Source organism: Phoxinus phoxinus, assembly GCF_949152265.1.
Source record: "Phoxinus phoxinus genome assembly, chromosome: 24".
In the NCBI taxonomy this organism is placed as follows: domain Eukaryota; kingdom Metazoa; phylum Chordata; class Actinopteri; order Cypriniformes; family Leuciscidae; genus Phoxinus; species Phoxinus phoxinus.
The window spans coordinates 13269540-13288058 of NC_136899.1; the positions used below are offsets into that span (position 1 = coordinate 13269540).

Here is an 18519-nt window from a genome sequence, read left to right on the forward strand (position 1 = left end):
AATTTATTTATTTACAATTCTGTTTTAAATTCTAAGAAACATGGAATACAAAAACACAAATAAACAAACAAAACAAACAAAATCAAGTCCAGTTTATCCAATTATAAACTGCCTAAGTAGGCGACAGTGTGTTGATGGAACTCCTCCTGGCGCAGAAACTGCCAAACAGGCTTTGGATACTCAATGTCTAAAACAAAAGGCTATCTTGCTCTAGTGCCACTCCTCCCACAATGACGAAGGCTTGTGAGCAGTTAAATTTATCCCCAAGCTGCAGGACATGAGGGAATTGCCTCCGTTGCTCCTCCTCCTCCAAATATTGAATGATGTTTGTTCCAACCTTTCAATAGAATTTTGAAATGGTAAATATGCACACATGGATCAAATATTACCCAAAATGTGTTGTCATAAATGATGTACCTACAGGCTATAAATCAACAAATGCTTGTGTTGCCTCCTGGTAAGAGGAACCATCTTGCAGCCCGTTTTGTATGGCAATGGAGGAAGGATAGATGGCAGGGTTTTTCAAAGCAACATCTTCAAGAGTGTCTTTACATTAAACAAAAAGAACAACGGATTAATCTTTAAACAAGTGCATTATATTATAGACAAAATATTACAACTTGACATGAAAGTATAGAGCTGTTGTGCAGGATTTTCTCACCAGAAGAAATGTTAGTCTGAACAGGAAGATCCAAGGCTCTCTTGAATGCGATATGAAATGATTCGTTGAGATGCCTGTCCCCAAATTTCAAAAAGTCCTGAGCAATCTAAAAATGAATAAAGAAAAAGAAAAGTTAAAATCACACCAACACCTCATATGGTGCAGTAACAAAGAAATTGTGGACATTTGTTTTTCAATATGAAAAATCAAGCTTGGTGAATCAAATCAAGTGGGATTTTTTTTTTTTTAAATATAGAAAAATATAATTAAAATGCCACTAAAAGAAAAGATTTAGATTCAGATTGTCAAATTATACCTATTTATTTGAATAAACCAAATCTAGAAAAAAATATACATTTTAAATTAAAAAAATGTGTATATAAAACCAACACCAATACGCAGAAATGAAGTTGTGTATGCATGTGTGTGTGTACCTGCATTTGTGTTTGTGTGGGTGTTAGGTCTCACAAATGATGCCCTAAATGTTAGGGCGCTATTCACAAATACACTGTTGCACCTGTGTGTGTGTGTGTTTGTTTGTGTGTATGAGCAAGCATGTTTGTTCCAAAATGCATTTGTGACTCAAAGCTTTCCTTTCTGTGTGAACAGAAATGTTCTGATTTATTCTGGATTTATTTTTTAAAAACTGAAAAACTAAAAAAAACTCTTGGGAATTATAATGAATGTATAAATTCATAGGTTAGTAGGGACATAGTGAGAAAGTTATGACAAAAGTTTGTGAATGCATCAAACACAATTTGACAAATGCATTCGCAACCATCTATGTTATTGAACTTAATACATGAAGTACATTCTTCCATTCAACTTGTGACCCGCAACAATAGAACAATAACAAACAAATAATAAAATAGTTTATATTTTACACAGGAATTTTTTCTGTAAATCGTTTGTGAATTTACATTTGAGATTTTTTTTTACGCTGTTCAGAAGCCATGTGCCACTGAAAAGTGCTGAGGGTAATAATTGAGATGCAGTTTGACCAATGTATGCGTTACGTACATTACGTACGTTACGAAGGCAATGCAAAAAGACACACAATGAATGGCGTCCCGGCCGGACGCGCTTTTTTAGGTCCAAAAAGAGGACATGTCCGGGAAAAAGAGGACGTATGATCACCGTAGTTTAACACTGTAGTATTTTAAATTCACACTAGTTGGGATAGCCCAAGTAGACATTTGCGCTACAATGTAGGCCTTTATATAACACAGCATAACGTTACCTTCTTCCTGTAAGTGACTGCGACACTGGATGGACCAGGCTTCCGCTAGCGGGGTCTTGAAGCCGAACGTGTCGGTCAAATATCTGAAAATATGAATAACGTCCCACAAAGTATTAGAAAGAACATAGAAAGTGAGGAAGAGTATCACAACCGAGTAACGTTATTAAGAAATACCATCGGTGCCGTTAGTCGCAGATAGCGGACGAAAAGCAGTCGACAGGGGAGATATGAGCATGGAAATAATAGACTAAACATAAAAAGGCGGCAATAATACTATGTAAGAGCTTAAAGTCACTTTATAACGAAAAAAAAAACATGTATACAATATGCATATAGATATACTGTATAGTGTAATTTATTAACTCACCCGTGCCGTGTATCTTCTATCACACGGTGGTCCGGTCAACCGTTGAAATTTGAATTTTAACCCAACGACTGCGTTGTTATAGAAACAACCCAATAAATGTTCTGAATAACCCAACAGAACGACCCAATATTTTTAACCCAGCTATTGGGTACGCAAAATAACCCAACGTTTTTTAGAGTGTGAAGATGTTGCCTATCCATTTGAACAGGACACAAGTTTATATGATAATGAAATATTGCGTGACATTTTATGTAAACCTTGTTAACTTCTTTTTTGGTAACATTTGGGTGATTGGGACAGGCTGCACTTATCATTGATTTAGGCTAAGCATATTTATTACACAAGTTAGTTCATACTTTGATATAATTTCATATGAAATATTTCCCTTTTCTGTTTATCATAAGAGTCCATGCTTATTTCTGTTCAACTTTCTCAATGTTTATAAATTCACATGTAGGCTTAAGAAGGCTTGAAGTCCTTGAAAAGTGTAATCAAGTAAAAAAAAAAAACTATAATAAAAACAAGCAAAAGCTTATGTAATTTTTAGGGTCAACTTCCTGTTTGATGTATGCCCCGCTCACCTACATGATGTCACACGCATGAGGGCATCCAATTTTGACTATGTGGTCTCAGAGCTAAGGCTCAGCAAAAAAAGTATTTATTTTCACTCACTAGATGAGAAAATAAACTGTACACTCTAAAAAACGTTGGGTTATTTTGCGTACCCAATAGCTGGGTTAAAAATATTGGGTCGTTCTGTTGGGTTATTCAGAACATTTATTGGGTTGTTTCTATAACAACGCAGTCGTTGGGTTAAAATTCAAATTTCAACGGTTGACCGGACCACCGTGTGATAGAAGATACACGGCACGGGTGAGTTAATAAATTACACTATACAGTATATCTATATGCATATTGTATACATGTTTTTTTTTTCGTTATAAAGTGACTTTAAGCTCTTACATAGTATTATTGCCGCCTTTTTATGTTTAGTCTATTATTTCCATGCTCATATCTCCCCTGTCGACTGCTTTTCGTCCGCTATCTGCGACTAACGGCACCGATGGTATTTCTTAATAACGTTACTCGGTTGTGATACTCTTCCTCACTTTCTATGTTCTTTCTAATACTTTGTGGGACGTTATTCATATTTTCAGATATTTGACCGACACGTTCGGCTTCAAGACCCCGCTAGCGGAAGCCTGGTCCATCCAGTGTCGCAGTCACTTACAGGAAGAAGGTAACGTTATGCTGTGTTATATAAAGGCCTACATTGTAGCGCAAATGTCTACTTGGGCTATCCCAACTAGTGTGAATTTAAAATACTACAGTGTTAAACTACGGTGATCATACGTCCTCTTTTTCCCGGACATGTCCTCTTTTTGGACCTAAAAAAGCGCGTCCGGCCGGGACGCCATTCATTGTGTGTCTTTTTGCATTGCCTTCGTAACGTACGTAATGTACGTAACGCATACATTGGTCAAACTGCATCTCAATTATTACCCTCAGCACTTTTCAGTGGCACATGGCTTCTGAACAGCGTAAAAAAAAATCTCAAATGTAAATTCACAAACGATTTACAGAAAAAATTCCTGTGTAAAATATAAACTATTTTATTATTTGTTTGTTATTGTTCTATTGTTGCGGGTCACAAGTTGAATGGAAGAATGTACTTCATGTATTAAGTTCAATAACATAGATGGTTGCGAATGCATTTGTCAAATTGTGTTTGATGCATTCACAAACTTTTGTCATAACTTTCTCACTATGTCCCTACTAACCTATGAATTTATACATTCATTATAATTCCCAAGAGTTTTTTTTAGTTTTTCAGTTTTTAAAAAATAAATCCAGAATAAATCAGAACATTTCTGTTCACACAGAAAGGAAAGCTTTGAGTCACAAATGCATTTTGGAACAAACATGCTTGCTCATACACACAAACAAACACACACACACACAGGTGCAACAGTGTATTTGTGAATAGCGCCCTAACATTTAGGGCATCATTTGTGAGACCTAACACCCACACAAACACAAATGCAGGTACACACACACATGCATACACAACTTCATTTCTGCGTATTGGTGTTGGTTTTATATACACATTTTTTTAATTTAAAATGTATATTTTTTTCTAGATTTGGTTTATTCAAATAAATAGGTATAATTTGACAATCTGAATCTAAATCTTTTCTTTTAGTGGCATTTTAATTATATTTTTCTATATTTAAAAAAAAAAAAATCCCACTTGATTTGATTCACCAAGCTTGATTTTTCATATTGAAAAACAAATGTCCACAATTTCTTTGTTACTGCACCATATGAGGTGTTGGTGTGATTTTAACTTTTCTTTTTCTTTATTCATTTTTAGATTGCTCAGGACTTTTTGAAATTTGGGGACAGGCATCTCAACGAATCATTTCATATCGCATTCAAGAGAGCCTTGGATCTTCCTGTTCAGACTAACATTTCTTCTGGTGAGAAAATCCTGCACAACAGCTCTATACTTTCATGTCAAGTTGTAATATTTTGTCTATAATATAATGCACTTGTTTAAAGATTAATCCGTTGTTCTTTTTGTTTAATGTAAAGACACTCTTGAAGATGTTGCTTTGAAAAACCCTGCCATCTATCCTTCCTCCATTGCCATACAAAACGGGCTGCAAGATGGTTCCTCTTACCAGGAGGCAACACAAGCATTTGTTGATTTATAGCCTGTAGGTACATCATTTATGACAACACATTTTGGGTAATATTTGATCCATGTGTGCATATTTACCATTTCAAAATTCTATTGAAAGGTTGGAACAAACATCATTCAATATTTGGAGGAGGAGGAGCAACGGAGGCAATTCCCTCATGTCCTGCAGCTTGGGGATAAATTTAACTGCTCACAAGCCTTCGTCATTGTGGGAGGAGTGGCACTAGAGCAAGATAGCCTTTTGTTTTAGACATTGAGTATCCAAAGCCTGTTTGGCAGTTTCTGCGCCAGGAGGAGTTCCATCAACACACTGTCGCCTACTTAGGCAGTTTATAATTGGATAAACTGGACTTGATTTTGTTTGTTTTGTTTGTTTATTTGTGTTTTTGTATTCCATGTTTCTTAGAATTTAAAACAGAATTGTAAATAAATAAATTTTAGCATTAATATTCTGTGCCTGAAGGTGTTCCCTCAACACAATGTTGTCTTATGAGGCAGTTTATAATTGCATTACTTTTATTTATTTATTTATTGAAAGAATTTCTTACCTTAAGGAAGTAAATTAAAGCAATTGCAACAATAACTTAATGAAAATGTTTACAACTTGTAAGGTTTACAACTGTTTATTTGTTTTTATGCTTCATGTTTCTTAGAACTTAAAACATAATTCTAAATTAATTAATTTTAACATTAATATTCTGTGCCTGGAGGTGTTCCCTCAACACACTGTTACCTTTTTTATTTATTAAAACAATTTCTTATCTTTTGGAAATAAATTAAAACAATTGCAATAAAAAGTTTTGAATGTAATGCCTTTGAATGTAATGCCATTGAATGTAAATAAAGCATTGTCAATATACTGAAGTTGTAAGTTATTTATTTACATGGCAATAATAGTATAATAATAAAATAATAATACTAGGTTGGTTAAAGCATAATTTTGGCCAAATAACCCAACAAATTAGTTTTTTGTAACCCAATTTATTGGGTAAAACTAGTTACCTAATTTATTGGGTTAAAATAACCCAACATTAGGTCGGTGCTATATCAACCCACCATTGGGTTAGTTGTTGGGTCGTTTTTAACCCAACTTTTTTAAGTGAGTATATATACAGTCCCATTTGACCTTATGTCCCCAAAACCCTCCATTCACCATTTGTTATCAGAAACGTGAACGTCAATAGGCTATTTAATATATATTTTTAAATACAAAACCAAGATTAGACCAAGTTTTATTCATGTTTTACAATAATCTGAACATTTGAAAGTTTCTAAAGTATTAGAAATACTGAAATACAACTATGGCAACATTATAAAGTTTGTGAAACATTATGTCTCAATGGCAAAACTTTAATAATGATAACATTTAATTTATTTTGGGGGGTAAATTAAAGTGAACAAAATAAATAGTTTATTCATGTTCATATTTGTTTTCTTATTTGTAATCAATGTATATCACAACTATTTTACCAGTTAACACATGCCTCAAACCTCCTTTCTAAAAACCTTATATAAAATCAACTATAAATAGGCTAGTTGATTCAGTCATACATAATAAATTCAGTCATTCATAATAAAGTTCCAACGTTTGTCCAAAAGAACACTTTTGTTTCACTTTATTTAAAACAATATGTCCAGCATCAATAACTAAATGCGTTGTGTCAAATGAATAGGTTTCTGTTTCTCAAATCGTAGTAGAAGGGAAATATTATGACATTTCTTATCAGTAAGCAACTTGATAACAATTAGGCCTATTTGAAAATCTTGCTTGGCACACTTTATACAGTGCTATGCATAAGTTTAGACACCCATGCTAAAGTTGACTAAAAAGAGGAATAAAAAATCATCTTTTGGAAATTGAACTTAATGCCTTAATTTAAAAAAATAGGAAAAATCCCAACTTTAAGGACACCAATTTTCGTTGTGAATGAATAATGTATCGTAAATAAATAAATGTTCTTCCTTAAAATACAGGGTGCATAAGTTTGGACACCCCTATGTTAAACTCCCATAGAGGCAGGCAGATTTTTATTTTTAAAGGCCAGTTACTATATGGATCCAGGATACTCTGCATCCTGATAAAGTTCCCCTGGCCTTTGGAATTAAAATAGCCCCACATCATCACACACTCTTCACTATACCTGGAGATTGGCATGGAGTACTTTCCATAAGATCATCTCTCAATGCAAATCAAACCAGCTGTTAGGCTAACTGAAATAAAACCATGCCAATCTCTAGGTATGGTGAAGGGTATGTGATGATGTGGGGCTATTTTAATTCCAAAGGCCAGGGGAACTTTATCAGGATGCAGAGTATCCTGGATCCATATAGTAACTGGCCTTTAAAAATAAAAATCTGCCTGCCTCTATGGGAGTTTAACATAGGGGTGTCCAAACTTATGCACCCTGTATTTTAAGGAAGAACATTTATTTATTTACGATACATTATTCATTCACAACGAAAATTGGTGTCCTTAAAGGTTGGATTTTTCCTATTTTTTTAAATTAAGGCATTAAGTTCAATTTCCAAAAGATGATTTTTTATTCCTCTTTTTAGTCAACTTTAGCATGGGTGTCTAAACTTATGCATAGCACTGTATTGTACTGTATGCATAGACATGACCATAATAACTGACCTTAATGTTGAACATTAAGAGAACAAGTCTTGTGTTTAAACATCTGAGATGCTAGTCAGATACATCTAACTAGGCAATAGTCACAGTAAAATCACTTCTGACCAGGGGTGCGTTTCCCAAAAGCCTAGCCTCTGTGTTCGCAAGTTCCGTCGTTATCAGCATAGTTCAACGAGTTTGTGTTTCCCGAAACCATTGTTCCAACGAACATTCGCAAACAGCATCGCAAACTTGTGTGGTTGGAAGGGCAGCTCTGTGGTTAGAAGCATAGTTTCTAGTTTAGACATGTGGACTAAATAAATCCTTATCTTGAGCAAAATAAGCAAGCTGACATTCAGTAGGCTACAACCCGTTTTCTTTTTAAAAAAATTGAGAATAGGCCTACATACAAATGTCTTTTACGTCTTTTAGTTTGTCAAGAGATTTAAAGCACCGTTTTGAAGACTGCGCATGTGCGAACGTGCTCAAAAACGAGCCAATGATTGAGTCTGGAAATAAAGCAAAATAACTGAGAAAAATGAGAAATAGTCCTCAGATGCTATGTCTGTAATTTATATCAAAACATCTAGCGTTAATTCGATCTCAAACAGTTTCATTAAAAGAAGTTATTCTACTCCACCACGTGCGTGACTTCATAAACCAAGGACCACTTTGCGACAATATGGTTTCGGGAAACAGCCGTGACTAACGTTAGCTGATTTCTCCGTAGTTGTAAGGGAAACATACCCCTGGAGGATTACAAACTACCTGTTTATCAGTTGGTTCAAGTATCTTAATATGGTTTGGCAATATTTTAAAGGTCTTGATCTATGCTTTCTGCAAAGTAAAAAGGTTATGCACCTATAGTACTCAGGACATTACAGTTTGTATTGAAAAATAATCTGAACATTACAATCATCAAATCAGAGGAAACAAAAACATGTCTGATTCATATTCCACTGAATGAAAAATGTACATCAGTTTGTAGATTCTGTTTCAGTCCAGTGTCTGAAAAATAGTTTTTAGTCCCCAAGAGCCTCACAGTATCAGCTTTAGAACACACGTCGGTGTCAAGATATTCCCCATCAAATTCTAAAAGATGACAAAAAAGCAAACTTGTCACTATGTTGCACCCCTTTGAGTTCTTAAGAAGCTGTTTCCACAAGATGTCAGTAAAGAGAAGTCTAGGATATGATAGCCTGCAAAGAAATGAACATACTATTAAACTTCACATCAATAACATTCATGTTTAAAAGAATATGTAAAACACTGTTGATTGGGGTCGGTAATATCTTTCAGTATTTTTGAAAGAAGTATCTCATGCTCACCAAGGCTGCATTTATTTGATCAAAAATACAATAACAACAGTAATTACAATGTAAAATAATTTTTTTTTTTAATATGATTGAATTTTTGATGTAATTTATTCCTTTGATGGCAGGCTGTATTTTCAGCATCTTTACTCCAGTCTTTAGTGTCACATGATCATTCTAATATTGATTTGGTGCTCAAAAACATTTATCCTTATATATTAATGTTGAAAACAGTTGCTTAATATTTTTCTTGTTGATTTTTTGATTGATAGAAAGCTCAAACAGCATTTATTAGAAATATTTTGTAACATAATTTTTTTTTTACTGTCACTTTTGATCAATTCAATGCATCCTAAATGTTGCATTTCAAGTGCATTATAGTGAGGCTGCAAGCCTAATAATTTGTAGGCCTACACAATGTAAAAACTTTTTTTATGCCACACATAAAATGCAATTTAAAACAATAAACATAAAACACGAAAGTAGCCTATACTGTAACATCAAAACTTATAGAAGTAAAAAGTTGTAACAAACCTTTGTGCCTTCCACTTCAGAAGACATTTTGTCTACATATAAGAAAGTGGAAATTCATCCATAATGTAAATTCATTCATTCCTCAATAGCATTTATTTTGTAATTTATATAGTTTCAATTCTAAAACAAAAATGTAATGACAATGAACAGACAGACAGAAACACAGACAATTCATTTGAATTAGTGTGATGACTAAAAATCTAGCTTGAAAAGTGTGTGTGTGTGTGTGTGTGTGTGTGTGTGTGTGTGTGTGTGTGTGTGTGTGTGTGTGTGTGTGTGAGTGAAAGAGCTCTTCTCATCTCACATCTGATATTCACTGCAGGTTAATGGATCACACAAACAAAAGTATGAAAAATAAACTCAAGATTTATAATTACTAATGTCATTATTTATAATAATAGTTTATTGTTCTTTGACAGAGCTTGTATTGATGGTTCGGCATCTACAAAAGTTTGAACACAGTTAACATACAAAGTTTGTGTGCTACTAAAATGTAGCAAATGTTAACTTGCTGTCATCCTTCATTTGTCCTAAACATCAGCAACTGAAAGTGTTTACAGTATTTAAAAAATGATTTATGTAAATGAAAGATCCCATATTGAATCATACTCTAGATCTTATAAATCGGATGATTTTAGCATGCAGTTAGTAAGTAAACTATATGGGAGGGGAAGGGTATAGTGTCATTCCATTTGCTTTAATATATATATATATATTGCAATTAAACCTATCAACAATAAATAGTGTTGGGTTTGATGCTGTACCTAAATGCACAGTCACTCACTTAAAAATTATAAAGGAAATATGCATGCAAATCTTAACATTAAAGTGTCTCTGAGGATTCAGACAATTATGTGGATAGAAAGTGTTTGCTAAAAGTCACAAATACCCAATGTCTTAAAAGCATTTTAACAAATATAAAGACGTTTGGTGGCAAAACATGACAATAAAATGCATGCACTACAACAGTCCTGAAAGCACTGATTCACATTTATTCATGTAAATGAACAAACTTCCATGTAATGTTCTGCAATCCTAAATAAGTAGCCATTAAAAAAAACAAAAAACGGTTATGCGACTGAATTAGGAGCTACATGTTAAAGCGATTTCAACAGTCACTTCCTTTGTTATTGAATCCATGTCCTCCTTTACATCTGCAGGTCGTTTTGATAAATTTGTCTTTAAAATGTCCATGTTATTATCATGCTGGTGTATATCTCCGGTCCACATTTTCATATTTCATTGAAGCCCGTTCGTACTGATCCAGGATTGCACTATTTTCAAGAAGTCTACACGATGGAGACGATGCATGATGGAAGATGAGAAAAACACAGCATTGCACATTACACAGTACGACACACACAAAATCATTTGCAAAGCACAAACAACAAAATCACCATTAATATGAAGAAATGCTGCTTTTTGTTGATCATCAAGACTGTCAAAAACGTCATGTATTTAACACATCAAAGTATATCACATTATAAGTAAAAATGCATTTGTTGGTAAAAGAGTGTTTTGAAAGTGTACACAAATGTGTGTTTCTTTCATTTAAAGCTATCATAAATTAAATACATTTTTTAAATGGATATTTTCTCACGCTCATGTTGTTTCAAACTTCCTTCCTTCTGTGTAATACAAAAAGGTGAGTTTTTTTTGTTTTGTTTTTTTACTTAAAAAATGTAATGGAATAATAAAGCTGATTTCTTGTTTCTTGATATCCTGAAGAAGTGTAATTTTGAGTCCGATTTGATTATAGAAATGCTTGCAAATAGATTTATCCTTTATTTTATTTCTTTGTTTCAACCACTCGCTGACACCAACTAACAGAAATAAATATTTCAGTACTAAAATGAAATAACTTAAATAATTAAAGCCATATAGAAATATTTAAAAATAATAATAAAAAATTACAAAACCACAACACAATTATTAGAACTTAAACTAAAATTAAAACTATTTTTTTTAAATAAAAGCTAATTCAAAATAATACAATATACTATAATAGGTTAAACTTTAAGTCTAATTTGTTAACATTAGTTAATGCAATAACTAAGAATGAGCAATTTATTAACCTATGTTAATGTTAGTTAAAAAAATCATATTCATGTTAGTTCACAGTGCATTTACCACATGTTTCCCAAGTGCAAAGTATGTTTCCCGTGTGTTTTTGTACATGCGAAATTCTTAGTTCATGTTAACAAATATAGTTAACTAAATTGTAAAGTGTTATAATAATATAGAAATTATACTAAATGAATACTGGTAAATTATACATTATTTGCCAAGCCAGGATATATAAACTCACCTTTGTGTGTTTCACTTGAAAAAAGGGTGAGTAAATAATAACAGGTTTTTGTTTGTTTTTAATTTCCTTTAAAGTAATTTTTCCCTATTTTTGTTCACAAACTGCAATTTCCTCTCAGTGGGGTTGAATAATGGCTCAAAGTGTATGCAAGACAAGCATGGATGACCTTCAACAAAGTGATGTGCTTCAGCTGACACATACGTTTTGACACCTTGTCAGGAGTACTTGAATTTGTCAAAACAAATAAAAGAAAGAGAACATGACAAGCAACATATAAAGGGACCTCACCAATAAGCAAGATGGTCATGTCTTATGATGACCATCTCAATGGCAATGATGAAGGGTTTTGATAAAACACAAAATAAATAGTACCAAAAAAAACACAAAAAACACGACACTGACTCACAGACACTGACTAGACAAACATTTAAAATACATAAAATGGAGTGTGTTTAAAGAGTCTTACCTTCAGATTGTCTGTTACACCCTAGTTGTGTTGTACTCAGATTCATGTTTGTTTAGAGACCCAATGAGGCAGAACCTGGAATATCATTGCTTGTATGTTTAATATCATTGTATTTTTTGCATAAGGAGTTATAATGCACATTTCATTTGTTTGGGGTCTAGTTCTTAAAATTGTTTCATAAACCCTGTCATTTTCATTTAGTCAAGAATACACACTACTTTTCAGAAATTTGGGGTCGGAATTTTTTTATTTTTATTTTTGAAAGAAGTCGCTTATGCTCACCAAGGCTGCATTTATTTGATCAAAAATATAGTAAACGCATTATTATTGTAAAATATTATTACAACATATAATTTTATTTTAAACTAAAAAAATTATTTTTACATATAATTAATATATTTTAAAATGTCATTTATTCCTGTGATGACAAAACTGGATTTTCAGCATCATAACTCATCATAGTCTTCAGTGTCACATGATCCTTCAAAAATCATTCTAATAAGCTAATTTGGTGCTCAAGAAAAAAAATATTATTATTATCAATGTTGAAATCAGTTGTGCTGCTTAATAATTATGTGGAAATTTTATACATTTTATTTCAGGATTCTTTGTTAAATATAAAGAACAGCATATATTTGAAATATAAATAACATTATAATGTCTTTACTGTCACTTTTGATAAAATGAAAGAATCCTTGCTGAATAACTTTAAATATATATATATATTACTGACCCCAAACTTCTGAACAATAGTCTACATAAAGTCTCAGGTTAAAACTATAACCATGGTTCCCTGAGAAGAGGAACGAGACACTGCGCCACTGAGTTGATTTGATTGGCTACCGCAGTCAGGTGACGTCACAGGAGTGCCAGCAGAGTATATATATAGGTGCCTAGAAATTTTTTTATCAGCCTAATTTTTCTGAAGGAAGCCATACAGACCTGCCGAATATATGGCAACACGACGCAGTGTCTTATTCCCCTTCTCAGGGAACCATGGTTACAGTCGTAACCTGAGACATTCCCTTCCAAAGTGGAACTCTACACTGCATAATGCAGTTCACACTATAGGAACGAAATGCCCACTATACCATACTGCCCAAAATGTCTGCTCACTGTGCAGTTAAATCATCAGCGAACTAAGCCATAGCCAAATATTGCCATTTAGCGCACCTAGTAACCCAGAACTTACAGCCTGAGGCAATATCGGCAGCTCAATATCACCCATATTATTTTATCTATGCTGGGGTAGAACTGACTAGGTAGATCGCAGCCTCACTGCGTCTGCAACCAAAGAGGAGGGTCAAACTAGAGAACTGCCACCTGGACCCTCCTCCCAGAGAAATCATCCATTCCAAAGTACCAGTAGAGGCCTCAGGAGAGAACACCATTCTCTCAAATTCCTGCTCAAGAAACATGGCAATGTTCTTCAGGGAGATCTAGTGAAAGAGCATGGGGATAGAGCATCACATCCAGCTCCACCCCCTTGCTCTCTATCACTGATCATCACAGCGGCGTGACTGCCCAACCTCTTACAGCAACTTTATAGCGTCTGGAAAACTGTCTGTATTCCAGAGAGGCTCTCTCGCACTGTATGACGTGACAGACAACTAGTTGTCCAGTCTGGTTCCATTCATACAGTGCAGGTTTTCCAAAAACGCGTTGTAAGTCCTGAAAATTTACAGGTGAGTTCTGTTATAGAATGCAGTTTTCACTCTAATAACTAAATAACTGAACCCTGTCTGAACGTAACCGTATTAAGGACTCAAATACAGAACCGTATTATTTTGCTGCGTGAACGCGGCCCTAGAGAACTAGTCGACTGAAAGTCGTCCGAATATTACCTCTCCTACCGGAGAAGCCACTGAGAGAGTGCAGCGCATTCTTACAGTTCCATCAAACGACAGATAGCGGGCTGCAAGATGCGACAGAGTCCACTTTTACACTCTGTCTCAATACTCCTTGCGAACCGAAAACATGCTAACATAGTCCCCTGCTATGTCCCCACTAATAACTAGGGATGTCCAGATCCGATCACGTGATCGGAAATCGGGCCCGATCACGTGGTTTCAGACTCGATCGGAATCGGACGTTTCCTCCCGATCAGGACTCGGATATATATGTAATGTATATATATTCTCATTATTTTTTAACACATCTATAGTTATGCGGTGGCACAGAGTTAGACCCTTTTGACTCCACACAGAAACAGCAACGCATGCGGCATGACATCACTTTGTTGACATCACCAAAAGTGAAGAATTTATGTTATTTATTACTTGATTGTTTAAGCTACCTCACAGAAGTGCTCTGTTTGTTAACAGAGTTGTTGAACGTTAAAATAAGGTGAATTAAATAAAAAATAAGGAACATCCTGGATCTGTTTTTTCGCTCTTCTTTATTATTTTTTTATGTAGGCCTACGTATTATAGAAGTATCGGATCGGGACTCGGTATCGGTAGATACTCAAAATCAAATGACTCGGACTCGGACTCGAGGGCAAAAAAACCTGATCGGGACATCCCTACTAATAACCTCCAGGGTTATCCTCACTGTACTGCCCATCCATACATGGGAATGGCTTTATCATGGCTTTGATGGCAAGGCTGGAGCCTTCCATAAGGACGCCGCACCGGGGACAATATCATGCTCTCCGCCAGATCGGAAGAAGCGCCGAGTGGGCTTCTACATCTGGCCTGAGAACTAAAGAGCTAGGAGACAAAGAAGCTGATGACATTCTTTCTAGGCGCCCTTATATACTCTGCCAGCGCACCTGTGATGTCACCTGGCTGCGCTATCCAATCAAAATTGTTGTTTGACACACGTGCTTCAGACACCGGCTTACATAGCATCAAGTTCCACTGCGAAAGGGAAGCTTGTTAAAACAGAAACCCTTGTGATAATTTCACATATTCTCACTGAAAACGGACTTAAAAAAGGCTGTTTGTTTCCCAGTACCATCTTAATGTAGCATGTCTTTAGCTGAACATTAACATTTAGAAGTGTCAGCCTTTCCCTTACTGCAGGGCGCAGGCATTTACTTAATGCATATTCTGCATTTCTACAGCTTTTACAAACTCAGCTCTGACTGTGATGCTGTCTCAGTGACAAAAAAGAGAATATCAAAGCAAAAAAACAAACAAAAAAGAAAAAGATAAGATAGCTAAAACAAACAAACAATGAGAAGCTGATTAGAGGAGCTAAAGAGGAATAAAAATGAAAGTGGGAGTAAATCCTTCCAAAATGTGCATTATGATGAATTTGTATCATCAAAAATCAATGGATACTGACCGCTGCACTGCTTTCTCGTGTCTGGACAGCCTGTGGCTAGTGGTGGGCACTTCATCCAGGTCATCATCTAGGTCACAGGCATCTGCGGCATCTTGTGAGTAGGTGTGTCTCATTACCAGAATGTTTCTGCGGTTGGTTTGGGGAGGAAGCGGAACCCGCATGGGTTGTGGCGGGAGGTCCGTCAAGATGGCCGCCGCCGCCTCGCGGGCGCTCAGGTTGGTGCGGCTGCCCTTGTTGCTGGACAACTGCGTGGAACCGCAGTGATGCTCGTGGACACAGCGAGAGGAGGCGCTCCGCAGCTTGTGGTAGCTCTCAAAGTCCTCGGCCAGCTCGGCCAGGTCCGCGGATGTGGCCGCCGCGCTGCGGAGAGTGCACAGTTCATAATGCGGTGGCTCCTGGAACACCTCTTGGAACATGGTGGGGTCAAAGTCTTCCCGCCTCAGGATGTACTTTTTCCGTGGCTGCTTGATTTGAACGATCACCGATATGACAAGCAGGATCAGTACGATGCAGCACGTCACGCCGATGATGGTGCCGTTGGTGTTATTGAGGTTGTCCAGGATGTTGGCTTTCCTCTTTTCTGCAAAACACAACAAGAAGCATAATAAATGATTACTGCATGCAATGTCACCGTGGGTTACCTTCTGTTGAAACAGTTGTATCAAAGAGATTACAAACAGCACACAGAAGTAGTAAATCATTCTAATGGGAGAGCGTTGACATTTATGTAGCACAGTGAGCGTATAACATCTGCGCTGGCTTTGGTTCAGAGGAGAGAAGCATTTGCATTCAGATGTGCAGACAAACCCCCAACTAATGCATTATGATATTTTTCAAAATGAAATAATTTGGCTTTTATAATAATAATAAAAAAAAAAAAATGATTTAAATATTATCTGCATGATCTATGTATATATACAATTTTAATATTATTTGTTTTTTAAAATATTTATTGTAGTAGTATTCTATAATTTTTGTTTTTACTATTCATCTTAGTCTGTGGAAAATAATAAGGATTGTAATATAATAAAAGAGTTGATCTCAATTATATGATATTTAATAAATAACATGTTTTGTAATATTGTATTTTGGATTATTTTTCCTTTTTATTACTGTTTAAAACTAAGGCTAAATACAATATGATTCATATCATGATTAGTTCAATTACAATTGAACTTTAGAAACCAAAATGAAACAAGTCAACTTTAGTAAATGTGTTATAAAATTATTAATAACTGAAGATAACAAGGAGAACCCTAAAAAAAAGCTACACTTTGTAAAGTCTTTAAAAAAAAAACAGACCCCTAAGAGTATTATTCAACCTGATTATGTATTACATAAATTAAATACATTTAATTGGTAATTACTGATAAATTGTGTTTGATGTCAAAGATGTTTTAGACAAAATGTCAAAGTTTTAGGCCTTTTTTAAAACAATTTCTCCATCTGTCCCTAGTATTGTGGAACTCAAGTTGAGCTAATACAATTCTCTATGGAGGATCCCAGCAGCATTATTATCAACTTCAGTTAATTTAGCCTGGACAGCTTATGTGAAATATAAGCACAGATATAGCTGTACTGCACTTATTCAAATCCAGCAGAGCCAAAGTCATTCACATATACAAATGAATTTCTAGTGGCCTGCTCATTTTTCCCAGCAGGAGCATTACAGTGCAAAATCAATCAATGAACCCTAGTGCCGAATTTTGAAGGCTTTATAACAAGGTTTGTGAAGATATATTTGATTGACAAGCAATAAAACAAGAACAAAAAGGGGACAAATTTTAAGACAATTCTTCTCCTCAAGTATCATCATTTAAAAACGAGGGCGAGATATGCACTCACAAACCACTCAAGATTTGAGTGGATATTACAAAAAAAGTACAATTTACCTTTGCAGTGGTTCTCGTCCCAAGGGTAGACGCAGTTCTGGACTCCATTGCACACCAGCGTGTTGTTGATACACATGTTACTGTGGCAAAAGAAAGTATCTGCCTCACAGGGAGCTGATGAGAGGGAAAAATGGATAATGCTAATGTCATATTACACTTCATTTCTTCCTGTTAATAAGACGCTGTCTATAATCTTATCCCCTGAACACAATTAATCTCACAAATCACACTGGAGGTCTATCTGACTGTGTCTGTGCATCAATACAGTTCAAATTTAGAAACCCATTACTCAAACCAACCAAATCAAATTCTGTTGCCTTCTGCTGTGCATGAATTTTAATACAGCTCTTCAAATATGCATGTAAAACAAGTCCATGTCTGTAGAAGCTGCACAGATATTTTGTAATTTTACAAAATATTAATATTATTCTGGTTTTACCTCAAGAAAGAGTCGATATATGGATATACAGTGAATAAAATTCAATTTAAATCAGGCCTATGTATTCAATAATTTCACAAGTTTCTACTTGCTAAGATGTGGTGATGATAACTAATGCAGACACAAACTGCAAGTACTTTAATATTTCCAAAAGCACTAATCTCATTCAAGATCAAAGAAGATTAATCTAATATTTGTGTGAAAAATATATTAGGGAGAGTGTTCAAGCAGTCTCCATTTGAGCTGAAAAATGAATGAATGTCTCAGCTGAAATTATAAAATGATAAATGAGAAAGTACGCATGAAGACAACCTCTCATAACATTTACAACATCACTATCTGAAGGCTCAGTCAAAGCCAAGGTGACTTGAAGAAGGGGCGTGGTCTCAATCACCTCGCGTGCAACACGCCCTCCAATGTGTGGCCACTTCCCACATACCTCACTTGACATTTTGCAGTCTGCAGAGGACATAGATCACCTAGTTCGTACAAAACCCCCCTAAAATAGCAGCTTCAAGGTTGACTGAATGTACCTTGAGGATTTATTAATGACAGTATTCTGTTCCCAGGTGAGAAATAACAACGTAAATTAGGATGACTCATCATTCCAGAAGTGCCGTCCTCATGACTCTCGCCTTCACGTTCTTATACAGTTCCACTTCCCATCACAAGGTGGCGATGCAAGCCTGTATT

The 18519-nt window shown here is 35.2% G+C and overlaps 1 protein-coding gene across 1 annotated transcript in view; it reads right to left on the reverse strand.

Annotated features, from left to right (window-relative positions):
- Positions 1–8671: 8671 nt before the first annotated feature.
- neto1l (neuropilin (NRP) and tolloid (TLL)-like 1, like) overlaps positions 8672–18519 on the reverse strand; it is a 90409-nt gene continuing 80561 nt past the window's right edge. The window contains exons 7-11 of the mRNA XM_079601684.1: positions 17388–17501; positions 15496–16075; positions 12205–12279; positions 9431–9462; positions 8672–8782 (exon numbers count right to left, since the gene is read on the reverse strand). Of these exons, the coding sequence (XP_079457810.1) occupies positions 12219–12279; positions 15496–16075; positions 17388–17501 (755 nt within the window). The 3' untranslated portion in view covers positions 8672–8782; positions 9431–9462; positions 12205–12218. The remainder of the gene's footprint in view (positions 8783–9430; positions 9463–12204; positions 12280–15495; positions 16076–17387; positions 17502–18519) is intronic.